We start from the raw sequence: 18,418 nt of genomic DNA on the forward strand, positions 1-18,418 counted from the left end.
TCTATATCCTGAAAGGAGCGATGTTTACCACATCATTTGCTAGGCAGCTACCACAGGTCCTATGGAGAATATGTACCAGGACCTGTGGTAGTAATCCTGAAGATACCAGCCTTCAACACTTTGCCAACTGAATGGTTCTTTACGAAGGCTAACGCAGTACCAATCCCCGAGTTCTTGAGCCCTTGGGGGGTCTAAGGCTATGTCTCAGCTCCTTGCTCTCTGTAGATTTTACTGATGACCTCACAATGCCTATGGTGCTTCTGGTGATTTTCTTCTTTGTCTTCCCTGTGCTCACAAAGAATTTGTGTAAGTGTGGCCTATATGACCTTGTTCACATTATGTAGAGCTTCACTGCCCTAGACACAGAAGCAGAACGTCAGGATTAATGGTATCTCCTTCAGCGATGATACTGAAAAAGTCAAACCTAGTCACTGATTGATGGGTTTGGTTTCTCCCACAAATTCAAGAACAAACAAGAACAGAATCCTTCTCTGCTGCTGGAAATATGATACCAAGTATGACAGACCACGCACCTCTCCCACTCCTCTGGTCGAAGCTAAGGCTAAAAGAAAAAATCTCTGTGGCTCTCATCCAGAATCCATATAGAGCATTTTGAAATGACTGATGAAAGTATCACATTTCAGGCTTGGGGCTTGATTTCCAGAAGGGGACAAGATTGTTGAGGTAAGTGGCAAACACATGCATTTTCGGGGAACCCGACAAAGTCTGGACTTCCCTCGCCACTAGAAGATTCAAAGACCAATTTGAGCCCACAATTAGATTGCGATGACTCGGATTGTCTGCGATGATGTTCCATTTTCCAAGAATAAACCGTACTTACAGGATTACAATGTCGTCCGCTGAACACGAGAGTATGCTCACTGCCAACGGGCAAAAGGGGGTGAAAAACTGACCCTTGTTGCTTATTGATATAAGCCACTACTGTCGTGTTGTCACTAATCAACACTACTGAATTACCTTTTACTGTCTTGGAAGTGGATCAAAGCTAGATACTCTACTTTTCAGTTCTAGGATGTTTGTATGGGACATTTTGTCTATGCCCTCTGTCCATAGAATGTAAGCTCCCCATCCTTTACTCAACGCATCTGAGAACAGGAAGCATTCTAGGGGGAGAACCTGCAATGCAGATTCCTCCATCAGGTTCCACACCTGCAACAATCAAATTAGGTCCTTTCAGACTTCCTGTGTTACATTGACAAGAACATCTGCGGGTCTGAAATCTGCTTCCAACTGGACTTCAGAGCCAAACGTATGGAGTGGAGGTGCAACCTACTATCTGAAACCAGATGCTCCAGGGAAGACAAATGTCCACATTGTCTCTACCAGTTCTCTGTTGCAGGGGATTCTTCGTCAAGAATGGCGTTGCGACTTTCTTCGACCTCTGTAACCTGTCCTATGATAGGAAATCTTTTTCTTGGACTATGTCTATACTCATTCCTAAGTAGACAAGGTTCTGACTTTGGATGAGCACAGACTGAGATTTATCCTGATCCCCAAATACTGATAAAACTTGAGAAGAAGGTCCCTGTGGAAAAGAAGTTGGGACTTTCACTCCGCAAAAAATAGTCAATCATCGAGGTATCACAAGAGTCTTAGTCCCATCAGACTAGCCCAGGTTGAGACCAGTGTGAACACCCTTATAAACACTTGAGGTGCTGTGAAAAGTCCAAAGCAGAGAACCTAAAATTGAAGGTACTTCCTTGAATTCCGATAAATTATATTTTGGAATCATGCGTCTATCAAGTCTATGGACAGGGTAGGGGGTCTCCATCTTGAACTTTGCTTGCAGAACTAAGTCATTGGGTCTCCATCTTGAACTTTGCTTGCAGAACTAAGTCATTCATATGGGACAGATCGATGACTGGTCTCCAGCCTCCTGACAGCTTCTGTACCAGTAACAGGTTACTATAGAATCCCAGAGGTGAGTCATTGATCTCTTCAACCACTTGTGTGTCTAACACCTACTTGACCTCCTCCTGAAAGAGTAGGTATTCGATACATCCTCTTGAATACAATGACAGGTTCATCAGCATTGGAGTGAAAGGAGGAAGAGAGTGATGAACAGGAGGCAGTATTCAACGCAAAAAACTGTCCAAGGGGGTTCGCCCTGTGGAACTGCCACCTCGTCCACCAACATGACAGGCATCCCTCACAGGTGGTGACATGGGTGGATTGCCACCCCTAACGAGGTCTTCACCTACCTCGCCCTTGTTTGCACTAATGCCTTCAATGAAAAGGCTGGTTCTGGTTGGATCCATCTCTTGAACTGATAGTTGTCGGCGTGCCTCTCTCTCACAGTTGGCTGCCTGTGAAGCGAGTTCTTCTATTTAGGAGGCTCCAAAGACTTAGGGTTGATTCAAGGTTGAAGCCCTCCAGAAGAAAGCTTGAGTTGCCTTTTCCCACTTCATCACTACTGCATCCACTTTGTTTGGGGCAACGCAAGAGGCACTATTCACTACCCAGTTGCTCCACTGTTATGCAGACTGGCTCTTGAGGCCGAGAAGTGATGTTGGTTGTGGAAGCATCTTCACTTGTATTTCCAGGGTTTGGCTCGCTGCCATAGGGTCTAAGGGAAATGGGGAAGGATAAGCTCTCTCAGTTACATAGAACTTATTCTGCTGTGAGAAGTAAGGAGGGATTAACTTCAAAGAAAGAGCTGCTTAAGAGTCTTTGGCTGAAGAAAACCTGTGCCTCTAGTTTCTGGATAGTCTTCTTGGTCTGACGCGAGCATGGCAACTTGAGGTAATGCTTTTTCAAAAGCTGAGTTAATAGCTGTCTGTCTTCCAGAGAAGGGAGGTTTCGGTGTACCTAATTTGTTTATTTTCCTGATGAGTCCTAAGATCCTCAGGAAAGAAAACTCCTCTCCAGGCTCAGTAGAGGTAGACTTACGGGTATCACATCATCAGGACTGGGTGATTCGACTACATGGGAAGTTTCAGCAGGCTTGGGAGAGATATATCGTGCTCTCTTCAGAGAAGACGCCAGATTGTGAGACTCCATCGAGTCTCTTTTAAAAGGCACCTCCTTTATTTTTCATTGAAACGACATCTTTCTTCTCCCTAACTTTCTCTCTCCTCGAAAAGGAAGAGAGGTACGGTGTCACAGGGCATTTGGAGGGATTATGTTCCATCTCACCTGGGGACTGAAGGTTTGAACAAGATTGTGGTGATGATTCTTGGGTTGATATTGAAGGAGATGTCTCTTGGATCAATTTTTACCATTTCTGATAAATAATTTCTATTGGAGAAAGCCTATACCTGCATTCACCCATAAACTTCAGGAGCCCTGGTCTAGGTTCTGTAGGATGAGGCTCCCTTTTCTTGACTTCCAGAGAGGCCACTCATAACTCTGACAGAAGTTTTACCACCTTAGGGCAAAACATTTTTTTATTAACCTTAATAGGAACAACAAACAACTCTGAGGATTGCTTGGATTGGCTCTTTTCTTGTGGTCTATGACAACCTTTGAAAAAGAGGGATAAAGAACTGGTCAATCACACGACAGAGCCGTTCGCTTTTTGGTTTTCCTTTCATTGAAAACTTCAAGAGGCATGTCCTCTAATTACCTTCTTTTCTTAGCTCGAACTATTATTTGAGAAGGTGTCTGCTCTTGTGGTGGAAGTCATAATTGAAGAGCGCATATTCCTGAAAATCTCATTCTTGTGGCTGGGGGTTGTGTTATCATGGGCAAGGGTCACGCACCTGTGGCCAAAGGTTACGCTCTAGTCATTATAGGGAACCTGTAGGTTTGAATCTCATAGTTGAACCCTCACTTTTCAGAGGTTTATGCTCTCTAGGTCAATAGTGCTCTTTAACCTTGCAAGGCTCTGGGAGAATTATAACAAGATCTCCAATTCCCTCATTCTCAGAGAAGTATGCAGACTCAGAGACAAAGTCTTTGTCATAGGAATCATTGCTAATGGGCAAAGAGTGAAAGTGCAACAGAGCGCTTAGATGTGACTTCTCGTCCGAATTTAGGAGACCTGTGGCTGGAACAAGATCAACAGTAGGGATATTCAAAACTGGAGATTAGGAAGCATCCTCTAGTGTAGGCCTCTCTGTTTCTCTAGGGGAAGCAGGGGCATCTACTGCCTTGGATGCTTGCCCTACAAAACCAAGGTCGTCTGTCTTCTTCAGTTTGTAATAATTTTATATTTATATATATATATATATATATATATATATATATATATATATATATATATATATATATATATATATATGTATATGTATATATATATATATATATATATATATATATATATGAATATATATATATATATATATATATATATATATATGTATATACATATATATATACTGTATATATATATATAATGTTGTGTGTATGTGTATACATATGTATGTATGTACACATATAATATATATATATATATATATATATATATATATATATATATATATATATGATTGCTATTTCGAAAAAAAACATATTGGTTTCAGCATAAAATTTAGGAATTAAAAATCATCAAACAAAAATTATTACATGATATTCATTGAGTACTGTTGACAGTATGAAGACTGTAATTACATTCATCTGAAACCACTCAGTCAATCAGTGATGACTAATTTCCTGTGGTGCTATTATAATAATTTAATGCCACTTACACTTCAATTTGTATTATGGCAAATCTTGTAGTTCAACTATATCTGATTTTTAGTGAGCTCATAAACTCCATTATTGTAGTTTATTAGCAAAATTTTCATGGTTTAATTTTAGAATCAACCCCAATAATTTCTAGGTGGTGCAAGTAAAGCCACACTTTATATTCTTGCATACATTTGGCAAAACAGATTTTGAAATACAACTAAGGAACACAAAAATTTAATGTAGGCATTCAGAAGTAACAAACCCTGCATAAACATTTTAAAATGAAATACATATACCATAAGGCACGATAACCAACCTCTCAAAAACTTACCTGCATCCTAAATTCCAAACCATATTTACTTGGTCAAGCTTCATAATTTCTTCTAGACCGGCAATTTACTCAACCCCAAACTCATTTCCCTTTTCATCATCTTCCCCATTTTCAAATTGCCTTCCATGCATGTATTATTTTGCGTAAAATATAACTATTTGTTCATCAAAGTTTTATTTGAACTAATTTACAACTGCAGAATCCCTATTATTTTTTCAAACTTAATCTGTTGGAAAATGTATTTCATTTAAAGAAGTACATTTTCAATAATTTGGTGTACTAAGAAGAAGTCGGAACCCTAGCAAGATCTAAATTTGTAATCAACTACTTATATGAGAAAATATTCAGTAGTCTATCATTATCCACATTCAATTAAAGTATGCTTTTCCCTAACTATAAACACAATAATTCATTTAAGAATTTTATATATCTGATTAAATAAACAATAACTATTCCACCAGCAACACAGCACTTATAAAATTGAAGGCACTTTTTCAATGTGAAACTGGACATGTAACAGTAACACAGAGAGCTTGATACTCATGAGAAAACTAGAATCTACTGTATGATGTTCTACCCTCATAAACTTAGTACAATGCAGAACTGTATTTCCTTTTAAAGAATGAATAACAGGCAAAGAAAGAAAATGGGGATATAAACCAAAAGCTAAAAAAATAAAAAGAACAAAAAACCTAGGAATGACCTAACCTGAGGTAAGAGATCAGGAAGAACAGAGGATGTGCGTGAACCAGGGGTGCTCGTTCCGGAAGAGGGCTCTGCACCACGAGTTCGGTCCTGCAGCAAACCAAAACATTTCAATATTTCATAACAAAAAAAGGAAAAGAAAATTACAGTGGTATTCAGAGATGATTTACAACAGCAAAATTAAACATAGTAATATAAGGATTGAATAAAACAAAGATCAAGAGTAAAGAAAAAGGTGAAAAACTATACTATGGAAAACAAGGTAATATCTATACACTAAATACTAAGCAGCAAATCAAAATAACTAAAAAAAACGTCACTACCATAAATAGCCACCTATGAACTAAGCTGTAAGCTAAACATATGAGAAATTTGTTATTGCACAATATACTCCTAATGGAGTCTGTACATAAAATATGATAAAAAAAATATGGATAATTGTTTGGAAATTTACCAGCGATGAGGGTGCAGGATCACCAGCACTTACAAAATAAGAAAATCCCTAAGATAATTGGCTAGTGTTCACAAACTGCTGCACTCTGTCTCCCCTAAGATATAACAAAATTGAAAGTTATATAATATACCACATTACATGTTAAATTGGCTTTATGGAATTTTATCATTTGAGTTATGAGCGATTTACTTGTATATATTATAAATCAATAAAATGACATTGCTCTGCCAAAACAAAGTATTATATATCTCAAGTGTCCAACCTATATAATAAACATCATGCAGGTACATTTGATAAAATTAAAGAGCAATATCAGAAACACACTGTTAGTACTTGAACTATAAGGACCATGCAATTTAACCACTGCTATTACTGTAATATAAATGGATGGTTAGTACAGTATTTAACTACAGTATTAGTGATGACTTATTTACAATAATCATGATCTGATATTACATCACATTTCTTTAATCGCCTCTGCCTTCTGGATGTCAAAATTTCCAGCTTTTGTTAGTAGCACTCAAAAACTGTATATACGAATTCTTCAAGCCAACAAGCTTATCATCCAGTGCGCCATTTGTCTGCAAACAGACCATGCTTATGGTCTGGATAATTTTCAACACTGCTGCATGCAACTGACGCATGGCAAAATAGGGCTACTCCAGCTGACCTGCTGGGCTATTCCGTGCTGTTGCAGGCCAAGACTTTCTCTTCCACGTCCCTCCTGAGGAGCAACGCGCCATTTCTCCAACTCATTACGTAGCTCTGCCCGACGCAAATCCACGTCTGATTTTTCCCTACGTTGAGGCCAATCATGCCTTGCAGGTTCTCTACTTGAAGATGGGGAGGAACTAACTGCATGGAGATCCCCATCTAATGAAACCTGTCTACGTAATTCACTGGGGACATTATCAGCACATACACGCTGATGCTCACTTCCTGTTACAGCCATAAAATCTGTCAGAACAGGTTCACCAGCAATACTAGTCACCTCAGAACGACAAGCAGGAAACGATAATTCAACTTTACTGTTACGATACACGTCAGATCTCCGAGAAACAGCAACATCAGTGTGCTGCCTTCTCAAAAGGCCAAGTCTTGAATCAGATTCATTTCTGCGATGTGCTCTCTGACTTGAATCACCCTCACTGGACTGACGACCAAGTTGTTGTGAATTACGATGGGATGGTTTATGTTCCTGTACTATCCTACCATCACTGCCATTAACAGTCTCTCTGTCAGATCTAAAACGTTCCTGGTTGTAAAACATTCTTGGGTCATCGTCAGTTCCTCTGTTACTAATGACACTACTTCTTCCAAAAATATTTTCATTTTTCTGGGGACTTTGACGAATGTCATGGTTAACCAGGTTATCCACATGAGCAAGCTGATCTGCATCCAACTGTTGCTGAAATTCACACAAGTTTTTTTGGCACTTTATCAAACAGGCATTTTCCTTGTACATTCATATAAGAAGGCAAGTGTCACTAATAAAATTAAATATGCATTTGACATTCACTAACTCTACATAAACCCACTTACACTGACACATTTTTACATTAAGAATTACATTTGTAACATGATATTGTGGAACTGAAACCAGCCAAGAGGCTGAAATCAGATTCCAGTTCTCTTCAAGACTTGTTCTTATGAAATTACAAAAACTGACAAATATCAAGAATATTTCAATAGTAATGAATTAATTCATTTAAATAAATAATAAAATTCATGGGTTGATAAGTTTGGTAAATCTGTATTTTAACAATATTCCATTGGCTAAATTACATCTTCCAACTGTAATTGGCAATGAAATAACTTCTTACATGAACAACCCCCAAAGGAATTATCGTATCTAATGTTTCTCTTACAATTTTTAATATATATAGGTTCTTTAGTTAGGAACGTATTTCAATCATACCAGGTTTTTAGTTAACACAAATTATAAAATAAAAAATAAAAATGTGCTAAAATATTCTTTTGTCAATAATGTCAATATAACTATGACAATATACAATATGATGATGTACAAAAAAAAAAAAAAAAATACACAGGTAACTATTCTATTTACCTAAATACAAGAAAAAAACTTCACATGCACATAACATACAGGAAACTCTCAATTGTCTGTGATCATTCTTAGCCTCTCCATATAAAAAATTGATATAATAATGAAAGTCCTAAAATGTTTTGTTCCTCCCTACTTTAAATGTACAAGTTAATTCTATAAATCATAAATCACTTAACAACTGAGACTAAAATCTCTTTACAACTAATTTTTCTTGCCAGCTTGCCAGACAAAAAATTGGTCCTTTTCATTTTCTTTAATGTTATCTTATGGGGTCTAGTCTTCCTGAATTCCTTAAGCCTCCATTTATTCTCCAATTGCAATACATTGCTCCTGAAGTTTCTATTGCAGAGTAGTAAAGGTCTTATGTACCCATCACTTCTTAGCTTTCCTAACTAATGGGATAGCTTATTTACAAGCAACCTACCTACTTTTCATTTCATCCATACTGCAGCTATTCTCTTTCTTGCCACTCACAACTCATAATTCATATACTTATGTCTCAAAAAATTCATCAGAAGAAGAATGGCTTCTGATATGAAAAAAGGATATGAAGAAGTCAACAGAACCATAGCAGTAAGACTGTAGTCATCATACAGCAGATCAGAGAAAATGTAACAGAGAACTCCCAATATGATAACCATGACAATAAGAGTAAAAGACAAAATTCCATCATGTTGATAGAAAATTGCATGCTGCATCAAGAGAATCAAACAAAAGCACATCCAGCTGCTAATGAGTGACAAAACAGTAAAACCTTGTAAACACTGTGTGGTATTTTCATAAAGCATCAAATAATGGCACAAGTTTCAAATTATATGTAAAAGGGCACTGCAGATAACATAGTTCACATCTCCTTCACCTTTACCTGTAACACCTAAATCTACATCTGATATCCCTACAATTCCTAGTGATAACTTGACAAGAACAGAATAAAACTGCATACAAAACTTGACCCTTCCAATAACCCAGATAATGGAAGTGAGAATCAGAACTGAATCCCAATGTCTACTGAAAATACAGCCAGACTGCCTGGACAGTGCTAAGGTTACTCTAACTGCAGGACAGAACAGGAATAGAAAATGAGATAAGCTTATAGTCCTTGGCACCTTAAGATTGAATCTTGGCTCTAAAACTCTGGAGCTTAGAGTATGAACCAGAGACAACATAAGTCTTTCACAACAACACTAATAAAACAAAATTCATAACACTGTATGAGAGCTAGTTATGTTCCTCCCCAAACCTTGATTTCAGTTAGGGATCTAACTGAGGACCTTGGAATGGTATCTCTAAAATGATGGAGGTCGAAGAGATCCTGATGAGCACTATAAAAAATTTTCATATTTTCCTGGGTATAGATTAGTAGTCTAGGATCTATACTGCAGTTGTTGACATGGCTTGTATATACATATATATTAATCACTTGTCATATTGCCCTGCATACATGCTAGATTGCTCTGTAAATAGTCAAGTTTTGGACACAATGACATTCACAAGCTCAAAAACACTAAAGAAAACTTCACAAAGACCTTGACCCAAGTGGTTACTGCAATGTAATTGTTCAGTGGGCACTTTCCTCTTACTAAGGGTAGAAGAGAGACCTTTGCTATGGTAAGCAACTCTTCGAGGAGGACACTCCAAAATCAACCATTGTTCTCTAGTCTTAGGTAGTGTCATAGCTTCTGTACCATGGTCTTCCACTGTCTTGGATTAGAGTTCTCTTGCTTCAGGGTACACTCGGGCACACTATTCTATCTAATTTCTCTTCCTCTGGTTTTGTTGAAGTTTATATAGTTTATATAGGAGACATTTAATTGTTGTTACACTTCTTAAAATATTTTATTTTTGCCTTTTTTCCTTTCCTCACTGGGCTATTTTCCCTGTTGGATCCCCTGGGCTTATAGCATTCTGCTTTTTTTGTTGGAAAAAAATATTGTGGTCTACTAAATTCATATTCCTCATCGGGATATTAATCTCTGGCATTGTTGTTCTTTGTGTATATTGTATAAGATTTTTCATTATTTTTCCCCATCCTTTGCAATCAGATCTTGCCGGACTCTACCATAATGTGTTTATTAAAAGCGAGGTATGCAGTTAACTCTAACAATCTTGCCTTCACCATCGCAAAGTTGAATAACAGACAGTATTGTAGAAGTTTTGTTCAAGCTGTGACCAGATTGTGAAAGAATCTTCCTAATCTGGCAATTGAAATGGTGGAACTATAAAAGTTCAAAACTTTCTGCAAATCCTATTACATTGAATAGGTTAACAACATCCATTTTCACTTAGTCATTGATCTTAAAATACTTTTATATTTTTTACTCACTACTGATATGAAGTTTATTTCCCTATTTCCTTTCCTCACCAGGCTACTCTCTCTGTTAAAGCCCAAGAGCTGGTAGCATCCTACTTTAAGATCTAGGACATAGCTTAGCCACCAATAATAATAATAATAATAATAATAATAATAATAATAATAATAATAATAATAATGACAACCAAAGATTAACGAGGTGAAAGGAGCATAGTACTCTGGAAGTAGAATGATGAACGGAATGATCTTTAGTTCTGGGAACCTTATGAAACTAACTAACATTAGCAGAGACAACCCCATATCTATTATTTCTTTTTCAAAGAGCAGGTCTGCAACCCAGTAAGGATCAGAGGTAATGAAATGTCCAAAACATGTTTGAAAAAACTTGCTTCTTGACCAAGCCACCAAAAGAGAGGATACTAAGATAAGACTAGAAACAATATAGTTCGAGCTTATAAGTTTATTTTCTGTGAACCGAAATTAATGATTCATGTCAATTATGAAATGTCGCAATAAACAGCAAGGGAAACTACTCTGCTGACTTATAGTAGAGTTAAATAAGATATGAATCCTTACTATGGGAAGAAATAAACAAGATATAACCATGACCAGGTAAATACTATACTGGCAAGCATTTTGAGAATTAGTAAATAACCAAGAAAACATAATTAATGTTAAAAATTAATACTCAGATTAGCAACCTAATGTGAAATATTTCATCACCAAAACCTACTGCTTTATTCTTCACCATTTATTTCAGGTCTGTATGTCTTCCCTGAATATACAGCACTACCGATAATTAAGATTTTGCTGTTATCCAATTTTCTTTACTAACATAACTCTCCACAAGAAAATTATATCAAAGATAAAAACATGGTAACATGACAGAGCTGTCAGACGAATAAATCATGGCAAAGCATTGTCTCTAAATCATAATCCAAAACTACAACACTTTTTATATAATATTAATTTTCTTCAACTACATTCTTATAAATTTAAAGAGCTTCTTAACAAATATGACAAATTTATAAATAACTTGTATTTTTCCTAACCATACAATCCTGAAGCTCTTCACTATGGAGATACATTTTCGCAACAGCTGAAACTAGCTGTAAAACTTTAATTAAGGTGGTACTCCCCCAGCTGGCCAGTGGGGAGGTGGAGCCTCCACATTGCTCACATGGGCAGCAGCGAACACACTCCACTTTGCAATTGCAGCCATAATTCCTAAGAGGTAGGTAATGACAGGCCAGTATTTGTAAAGAACTTTACGTTTGCATGGTTATGAAAATACAAATTATTCCTAAATTTGCCATTTGTTCAGGAACCAAATACAAACCCTTCAGCTCTTTACTATGGAGGGTTCTTGTGCCAAGACCAGAATGTCTTCAGAAGAGTTTGAGTCTGGAGAAGGCTGTTGAGAACTAGTGCCTCCAAGGAGGCAAGATGTCCTAGCAGCTTCTGTCAGTGATGTGCTGATAGCTCGTATTGTTCCAGAAAAGGTTATGCTACTCGTTTCAGTCTCTATTCTTGCTAAGGATGGGAAGACTTTGCTTAGATTTGTGGTAATGTTCATTCCCAAATATACCCTATTTTGAGTTGGCTGTAGCGACGACTTCTCGAGATTTACCATAATCCCCAGATCTTGGCAAAATTCGAGAAGTTTGTCTTGATGGCACAGAAAAATCTCCTTCAATTCCCCTGGAATTGGCTAATCGTCTAATAATTAGCACTGGAGGAGGATGCAATTCCGGACACTAAGGTGAACATGCGAGTGAACACCTCCGGTGCTGTGGAAATGCCAAAGCACAGCACCTTTAACTAGCATCTTTTGTTGTTGCGGAGAAAACCTTAGATACTTCCTTGAGGCAGGATGGATAGGGATCTGGAAGTATGCGTCTTTTAGATTTAGTGTAATCAAGAAGTCCTCTGGTCTGACGGCCATCTGGAAGTATGCGTCTTTTAGATTTAGTGTAATCAAGAAGTCCTCTGGTCCGACGGCCTGTCTGATTATTAGTGCTGTCTCCATCTTGAACGGAGTGTTGAAAACACTCGTTCAAGGCCGAGAGATCTATAATTGGTCTCCAGCCTCCTGACACCTTTTCGACCAGAAATAGGCATCTGTAGAAGTCTGGAGACGCGTCTCGGCTTGAAAGGCCTGCTCCTTCGCCGACCTCTTCAATTAGGAGTTTGTGATAATCACTATAGGTTCGGCCCCGTAAAACATCTACCTCTGCCACCTGCTTTAGAGGCATCCCACCACCGTGGGATTGGTTGCAGGAATGCCCCCTTTAACGGAGATAACTCCGTTGGTTGCTTCAGCCTCTCCTGGGTCCTCTGGGTCAAGAGGGTTGCCTTTGGCACCGATTGTTGTGGCTGCTGAGGACATTTCTTTTGAACTTCGACATTTAGGATGGTAGGAGCTTTGTTGTTGATGAGGTTCTGCAGGATATGAGCGGGATGTCCTGACTTATTTCCCTTCAACTTTCTGCCACTGCCTCGATGTCTTCAACATTAAAGAGGGAGGGGCCGTCCATGAAGGCGTTAGGTAGCTACATGGATTTTCCCTTCTCTGGACTTGTTTCCTAAATCTTGAGACGACTGTGTCCAGCCGTCTCAAGACCCAGTTGACCCACTGGTTAAGGACATAGTGAGTTAGGAATTCTATGGTCCAAGTGCCAAAAAGCAGGAAAGCAGACATTGCTTCCCAGTTCTATTTACTGGTGAAGTCCTTATTCTTGAACAGATAATCTACAGTAATTTAGCCCGGAAGTCGCCTGTAAGGTGCACTTCACCATTTTCTCCATATTTATGGCACCCACTGCTGAGAAGTTTACTGACAGTGAGGACAGCCAGTCTAATGACAAGTTATAAGTCAAGGCTGTGATTGCTGGGTCTAGAGGAAGAGGAAATGAGGAATCATAAACGATGTCATAGGACTTCCTTGGACTGAAATATGGTGGAGGGAGTAGGCAAGAGGAATGGATGGCACGTAGGGATTGCGAATCCCCTGCTACACGAGTGTAAGCTCTCTTTCTGCCTCCCTTAATTGCTTTCGACCAAGGTAGAGCTACTTTAGCCTTGGTCGGTCTAGGGTGTCATAAAATAAATCCAGAACTGTGTCTTTTCCCTTCTGTCAGAGAAGGGTCCGCTTCCTCCAAATAGTTTACCTATCTTATACAGACTAAGACCTGGAGGAAAATCTGCATCTCTCAGCTCCAGGGGAGAGATTTTCGGGCTGGTAGGAGGAGGTAATTTGCTCTGTGAGCGATCAGAACCGTGGTCAAAAGGTTCTTCCTCATACGAGTTCAAGTACCTAAGAGCCCGAAGATAATGTAGGTCGTCAACCATAGTCTGGTGTGAACTTGAGATATGGGAGGCAGACCGGTGTGCTCCGGTTGTCTATTGTTCGAGGAACATCCTTCTGGCACCATTTGACTCAGACGTGAAGTCCAATACTTCGGGACGGTTTTGAAATCCTTCCGTTCCCTTGGGCAGATGGAGAAGTTAGCTAGGAGAGAAGGTTTTGCCTTCCTCCCTTCCTCTGTTGAATTAGGGTCCCTGGAAGGAGTTGTATCCTTGGAAGGTGCTACAGTTAGCCAGTGCTCCATGCGAGTTTATTCTTTGCGATTTCACTTATTTGCTACAAAGAGAAATCCAACATCTATTAAATAAAAAATCGCCTATTCGCAATAAAAAATCTTGTGGTGTAATAATTTTAAATAGCCCCTGCTCCTTTGCAGTAGGCTTGCTTCAGGCCACTTCCCTCTCTCTCCACCCAACTTGTCCCAACTCTCAATGTACACTGTATATCCATTTACTGTGGTATAAAAACTACAGCTATATTTGAAATACACCAGATTCAAGTAGTAACATGCCCAAATAACCTATTTCAAAATGGCAAGGCATGGATAACCTGGGTGGAAGAGCAGAGGATGCTTCACCAAGGAGAGAACGATGGAACCAAGAGAAGCTGTTGAGGAGAGTGATGCAGTTCCAGATGAACTGGACTCAGGGATCAACGTAGTCTTTACATACAGAATTTTTGAGGGGGCGAGAAAGCTTCACGTCCTAAGCTGCGTTGCAGAAATGAGGTCCGTTTTGAAAGCTCTGCATCAACCCCTCTGGAAGCTTGAGCTGCATCGGAGAAGGAAGAATAACGGCATGGAGAGGAGTTCAGAAACTGTTTCATTGCAAAAAAAATAAAGAAGCATCGAGACCACAATTTGTCATAAGGAAAGGTGCCGCTACAAATGGAACTGAATCCGAGATCAATGCAGATACCATACCAAATCTCTGCGAGAGCATGTAAGCTTCACAATTTGGTCTGCCTTGAACAAGAGAGGATGTTCCTGAGGAACTGATGTCGGTCCGGATGCAAAGGATGGAATCGGAAGTTTTATGAAAATCTGTGAAGCCGTATGTGCGCATAATCACAATGATAATTGAAATACAAGCAGAACAGCTGCTGATATCTAATTCACTGTTCATAAGAAAACAGCAGTTTTTTGTTTGGTTGTTATTGTGGCTGTATGCGTTTACGCAATGATTATAACATTACATGCGATAATTTTATCATTATCTTTTAGTTTTCTAACCCATTGAAGTAGAAGATGGGATAAATATTATCACTGGGTAACTGTACTGTGGATGTACTGCACAAGACGACTAGGACGACGCATAAGGAGTTGCGCTATGCTTCAAGAAAATTCCGTAGAACTTCGTACAAAAGTGGTCAGTGGTCGTTGTATAAAATATAGACTCTTAGTTAATCTCAAATTTGTTAAATATTGTACTGAACAATAGAGGGTATTACACTATTTTTTTTTTCTATATTAGCCATGTATTGTATTTACAGTATTTACTTGAAATGTATGTAGGCTACGTGTGCGGAGGGGTGTTAAATGTCGAGTCATCTGAATGAAAACACCGAACATTTAAAAGTACAGATAAGCTGTACTGATATTACTTAACATATATTACAGTAATATACACTATGGTATCAGCGAGTGTTATATTACAATATTACCAGATAACAACAATGTGTTGTTATACAGAACAGTAAGGGTATGATGACTCCTCAGTAAAATTAGAGTTTACTGTAGTACAATACTGTACTGTATGTAGCTTTACCATGTCCAGTACGTATTGTTCGTGTGCACATGTACTGTAGACTGTACATTTGATTATAAATTGTGGTAGAAACCCCGCCCCGAAAAAAACAATACTATGCAGTACTTAGTTTGTTAATCAGCTGCTTGGGCATCCGCTCGTAGGGAAGGGGCAGCGACTTGTTAGGTTAGGAGTTATCCAACCCTAGTACATCAGGCATTCGCGAATTCAAGCCTGTCTCTGATACCTGACCCTTGCGAAAAATGAGGTCTGACTGTATATCCTTGGGCGGAGCTGAATCTTTAGAAGGAACTGAAACTGTTGACAGTTCCTTAAACTATGAGGGGCCCGGAACTGCTGGTTCAAGATCTATAGGAATGTACCTATAGTTGTCAGTCATAGTAATCTCTCTGAGAGATTTTGAGCCCCTGCTCATTCTAGGGATGATTGAATCCCACTATGGAGGGGTTTTCGCTCTGACGTCATGTTTTTTGGTATGATAGGAATAATTGCTAATTTTTCCCAAATTGGGTCCTCAACGGTGGCCGGTTTGGATTGTAAGTATTAATCATACCTGGAAAGATTAAATGGAGGCGAGAGGCATCCAGTAGGCCTCTTTCGACTGGGATCTGAAGGACTGGGGCTCCTTGATTAACACAAAGCCACCAAAGGAATTATCGGTGTTCTTTTGGGTGAAGACGCCAGTCTTGTAACCGCTTGCTTCAAGGATTTCCCTAAATCCAGAAACCAGGGTTTATCCTGAGTGAAGGAAACCGCCTTTACTGTTCCTTGTTTCCTAGGAAATCGAGAATGTTCATCAGGACGGCCTACAAGAAGATTAAATCTAGTTGCATTATGTGTTTATGCGCTCTGATCTCTATGTGCATGAAAATTCAGTGCTCCTATCAGGAGCCTGCTGAGAAGGTGAGAGGCACACTGGCTTCTCTCGATCGCAAGAATTGCATGTGCATTGATCAGGCACTCGCTGAGAGCGCAAGAATAAGTATGGTAAAGGTCTCGATTCACTAAAAGTGTTCAACACTCTTCTAGGCGAGGAGAGCGTTGATGAGGCAATTGCTGACAAAGCGAGGGCTGGGGCGGAACATTGGCAAGGCTATCGCTGATGGGGCAAGCGTTGGTGAGGCGATAGCTGGAGTTTCAAGAGAAGAAGTGGAGAACGTTGTTGAGGCATGTTCATACTCTGAGAATGTTGCCTCTCCTGTAGTTCATTTCTCTTAACCTGTTTCAAGTCATACCAAGCTCACAATGGTGAGCGTGGAGTAATATTGCCTGCTTGGCGAGATTACCTAACCTCATCTAGGGTTCTTTGCATTCATGGGAAATATGTATAGGAGTGTGCATGCACTGGAATACCTCAACCATGGTTGATTGTTCAAATAGTATTCCTTTCTGATTTACTTTCTCGCTATAGAATTCGTCTGCTAAAGCACTTTGTAGAAAATCTGACATGCTACGTCTTTGATCTTTACTAGGGGTAACTCAACTAAGTCGAGTTTGTCAGAAAACGAAGTGCCAGGTCGAGTAGTAGACTCTTGATCTTTACAGCCTTGGAACAGAACGGTGTGTTTTAAAAACACGCCTATGAGGGGCAAGAACTGTAAAGATTCGTCTAGACCTACCTTGATCTATCCCTGAAAAACTATGCTCCGAAGAGCTCGAGCCTGTAACTAAAGATTCCTAGATGCACTTAACTAAACCTCTTGGAGATCAATTGGATGAATGTCTTCTCTCCCCCGGGAGGGGAGGGCAAATAATGCCTGAAACCAATGTGGGCTGATCGTCTCGCAGACGAGTCTAAGCTTATTCTAGAAAATCCCCTCATTCTCATGGGATACTTCGAGGAGTATTCATCTTGTGTTTGCTATCGTCCGCAAAAGTTGAACGTGACGGGGAAGGTGTTCTGGGTTTAGAAGCCCTGCTAGGAAAGGATCATCACACTCTCCTCTTCTCCCTCGAAGGAAAACTTCTGGCAGGTGCTCTCGACGGAGCCGGAATACCTTTGTGAAGGCCAAAGTTGGCGTAAAGCATCAGTTGAAAGGGAATCCCCTGCAGAGGAAGTTGGAGTTGATACTCCAGGAAAACCACCCGGGACTTCTGAGTCGCACGGCTGTCCTAGAGTTAAAGGGCCTCCACTCTTACCCGATACGTCCCCAAAGGAGACCAATCGGGCAAGCAAATTAACATGGTGGGATTTATGCACAGGAGTAAGTTGGCAAGGTTTCTTTGCTTTCAAGGGCAACCCTGAAGGTGATGAATCACTGTTAGCCTTCTTCTTCTGGTGCTTTCCAAATCTCTACCACTGGGATGGAAGCAAGTCCCTGCATGCAAAGCATGGAGACTTTGCATTCAGGGCAAAGTGAGTGGGGGTCTGTCTCCAAGGAAGTCATAAAAGTGCCACAATGGTGCCCTTCCATACATGGACAAACCCAAATTCTTATTTGAATGCACACAGATATAATAGTCAAAGGAAAAGCTCAAAATTTTAGGCCAGTTGATTATAAAGCAGGTTCATGAAACCAAGTGAGTGGAGGAGAGCAGACAATGGCCTTTATCTTCCGAGCTGAAATGCAAAGTGGTGTGTGTTAGCTGTTGCGCATGTGAGCAGGGTGGAGGTTTCACTTCCGTCAACCCCACGCTGGCCAGCGGGGGGAGTACCATCTCACTTAAAGTTTACCGCTAGTTTCAGCTGTCGCCGAAATGTATCGCCATAGTAAAGAGCTGAAGGGTTTGTATTTGGTGCCAGAACAAAAATCATTATGGATCATGCCATTTGGTATAATTTAG

At 39.6% G+C, this 18,418-nt stretch overlaps 1 protein-coding gene across 9 annotated transcripts in view; it reads right to left on the reverse strand.

Annotated features, from left to right (window-relative positions):
- The window catches only part of msn (serine/threonine-protein kinase msn), a 234,755-nt gene that overhangs the window by 103,510 nt on the left and 112,827 nt on the right, over positions 1 to 18,418 (reverse strand). For 7 of the 9 annotated variants that reach the window (XM_068389285.1, XM_068389312.1, XM_068389280.1 and 4 more), the window contains 2 exons: positions 6,793 to 7,530; positions 5,672 to 5,758 (listed from right to left, as the gene is read on the reverse strand). In XM_068389285.1, the coding sequence (XP_068245386.1) occupies positions 5,672 to 5,758; positions 6,793 to 7,530 (825 nt within the window). The remainder of the gene's footprint in view (positions 1 to 5,671; positions 5,759 to 6,792; positions 7,531 to 18,418) is intronic. The other 2 variants (XM_068389317.1, XM_068389323.1) reach the window with 1 other exon arrangement.

This window comes from Palaemon carinicauda, chromosome 1 (assembly GCF_036898095.1).
Source record: "Palaemon carinicauda isolate YSFRI2023 chromosome 1, ASM3689809v2, whole genome shotgun sequence".
NCBI classification, from domain to species: domain Eukaryota; kingdom Metazoa; phylum Arthropoda; class Malacostraca; order Decapoda; family Palaemonidae; genus Palaemon; species Palaemon carinicauda.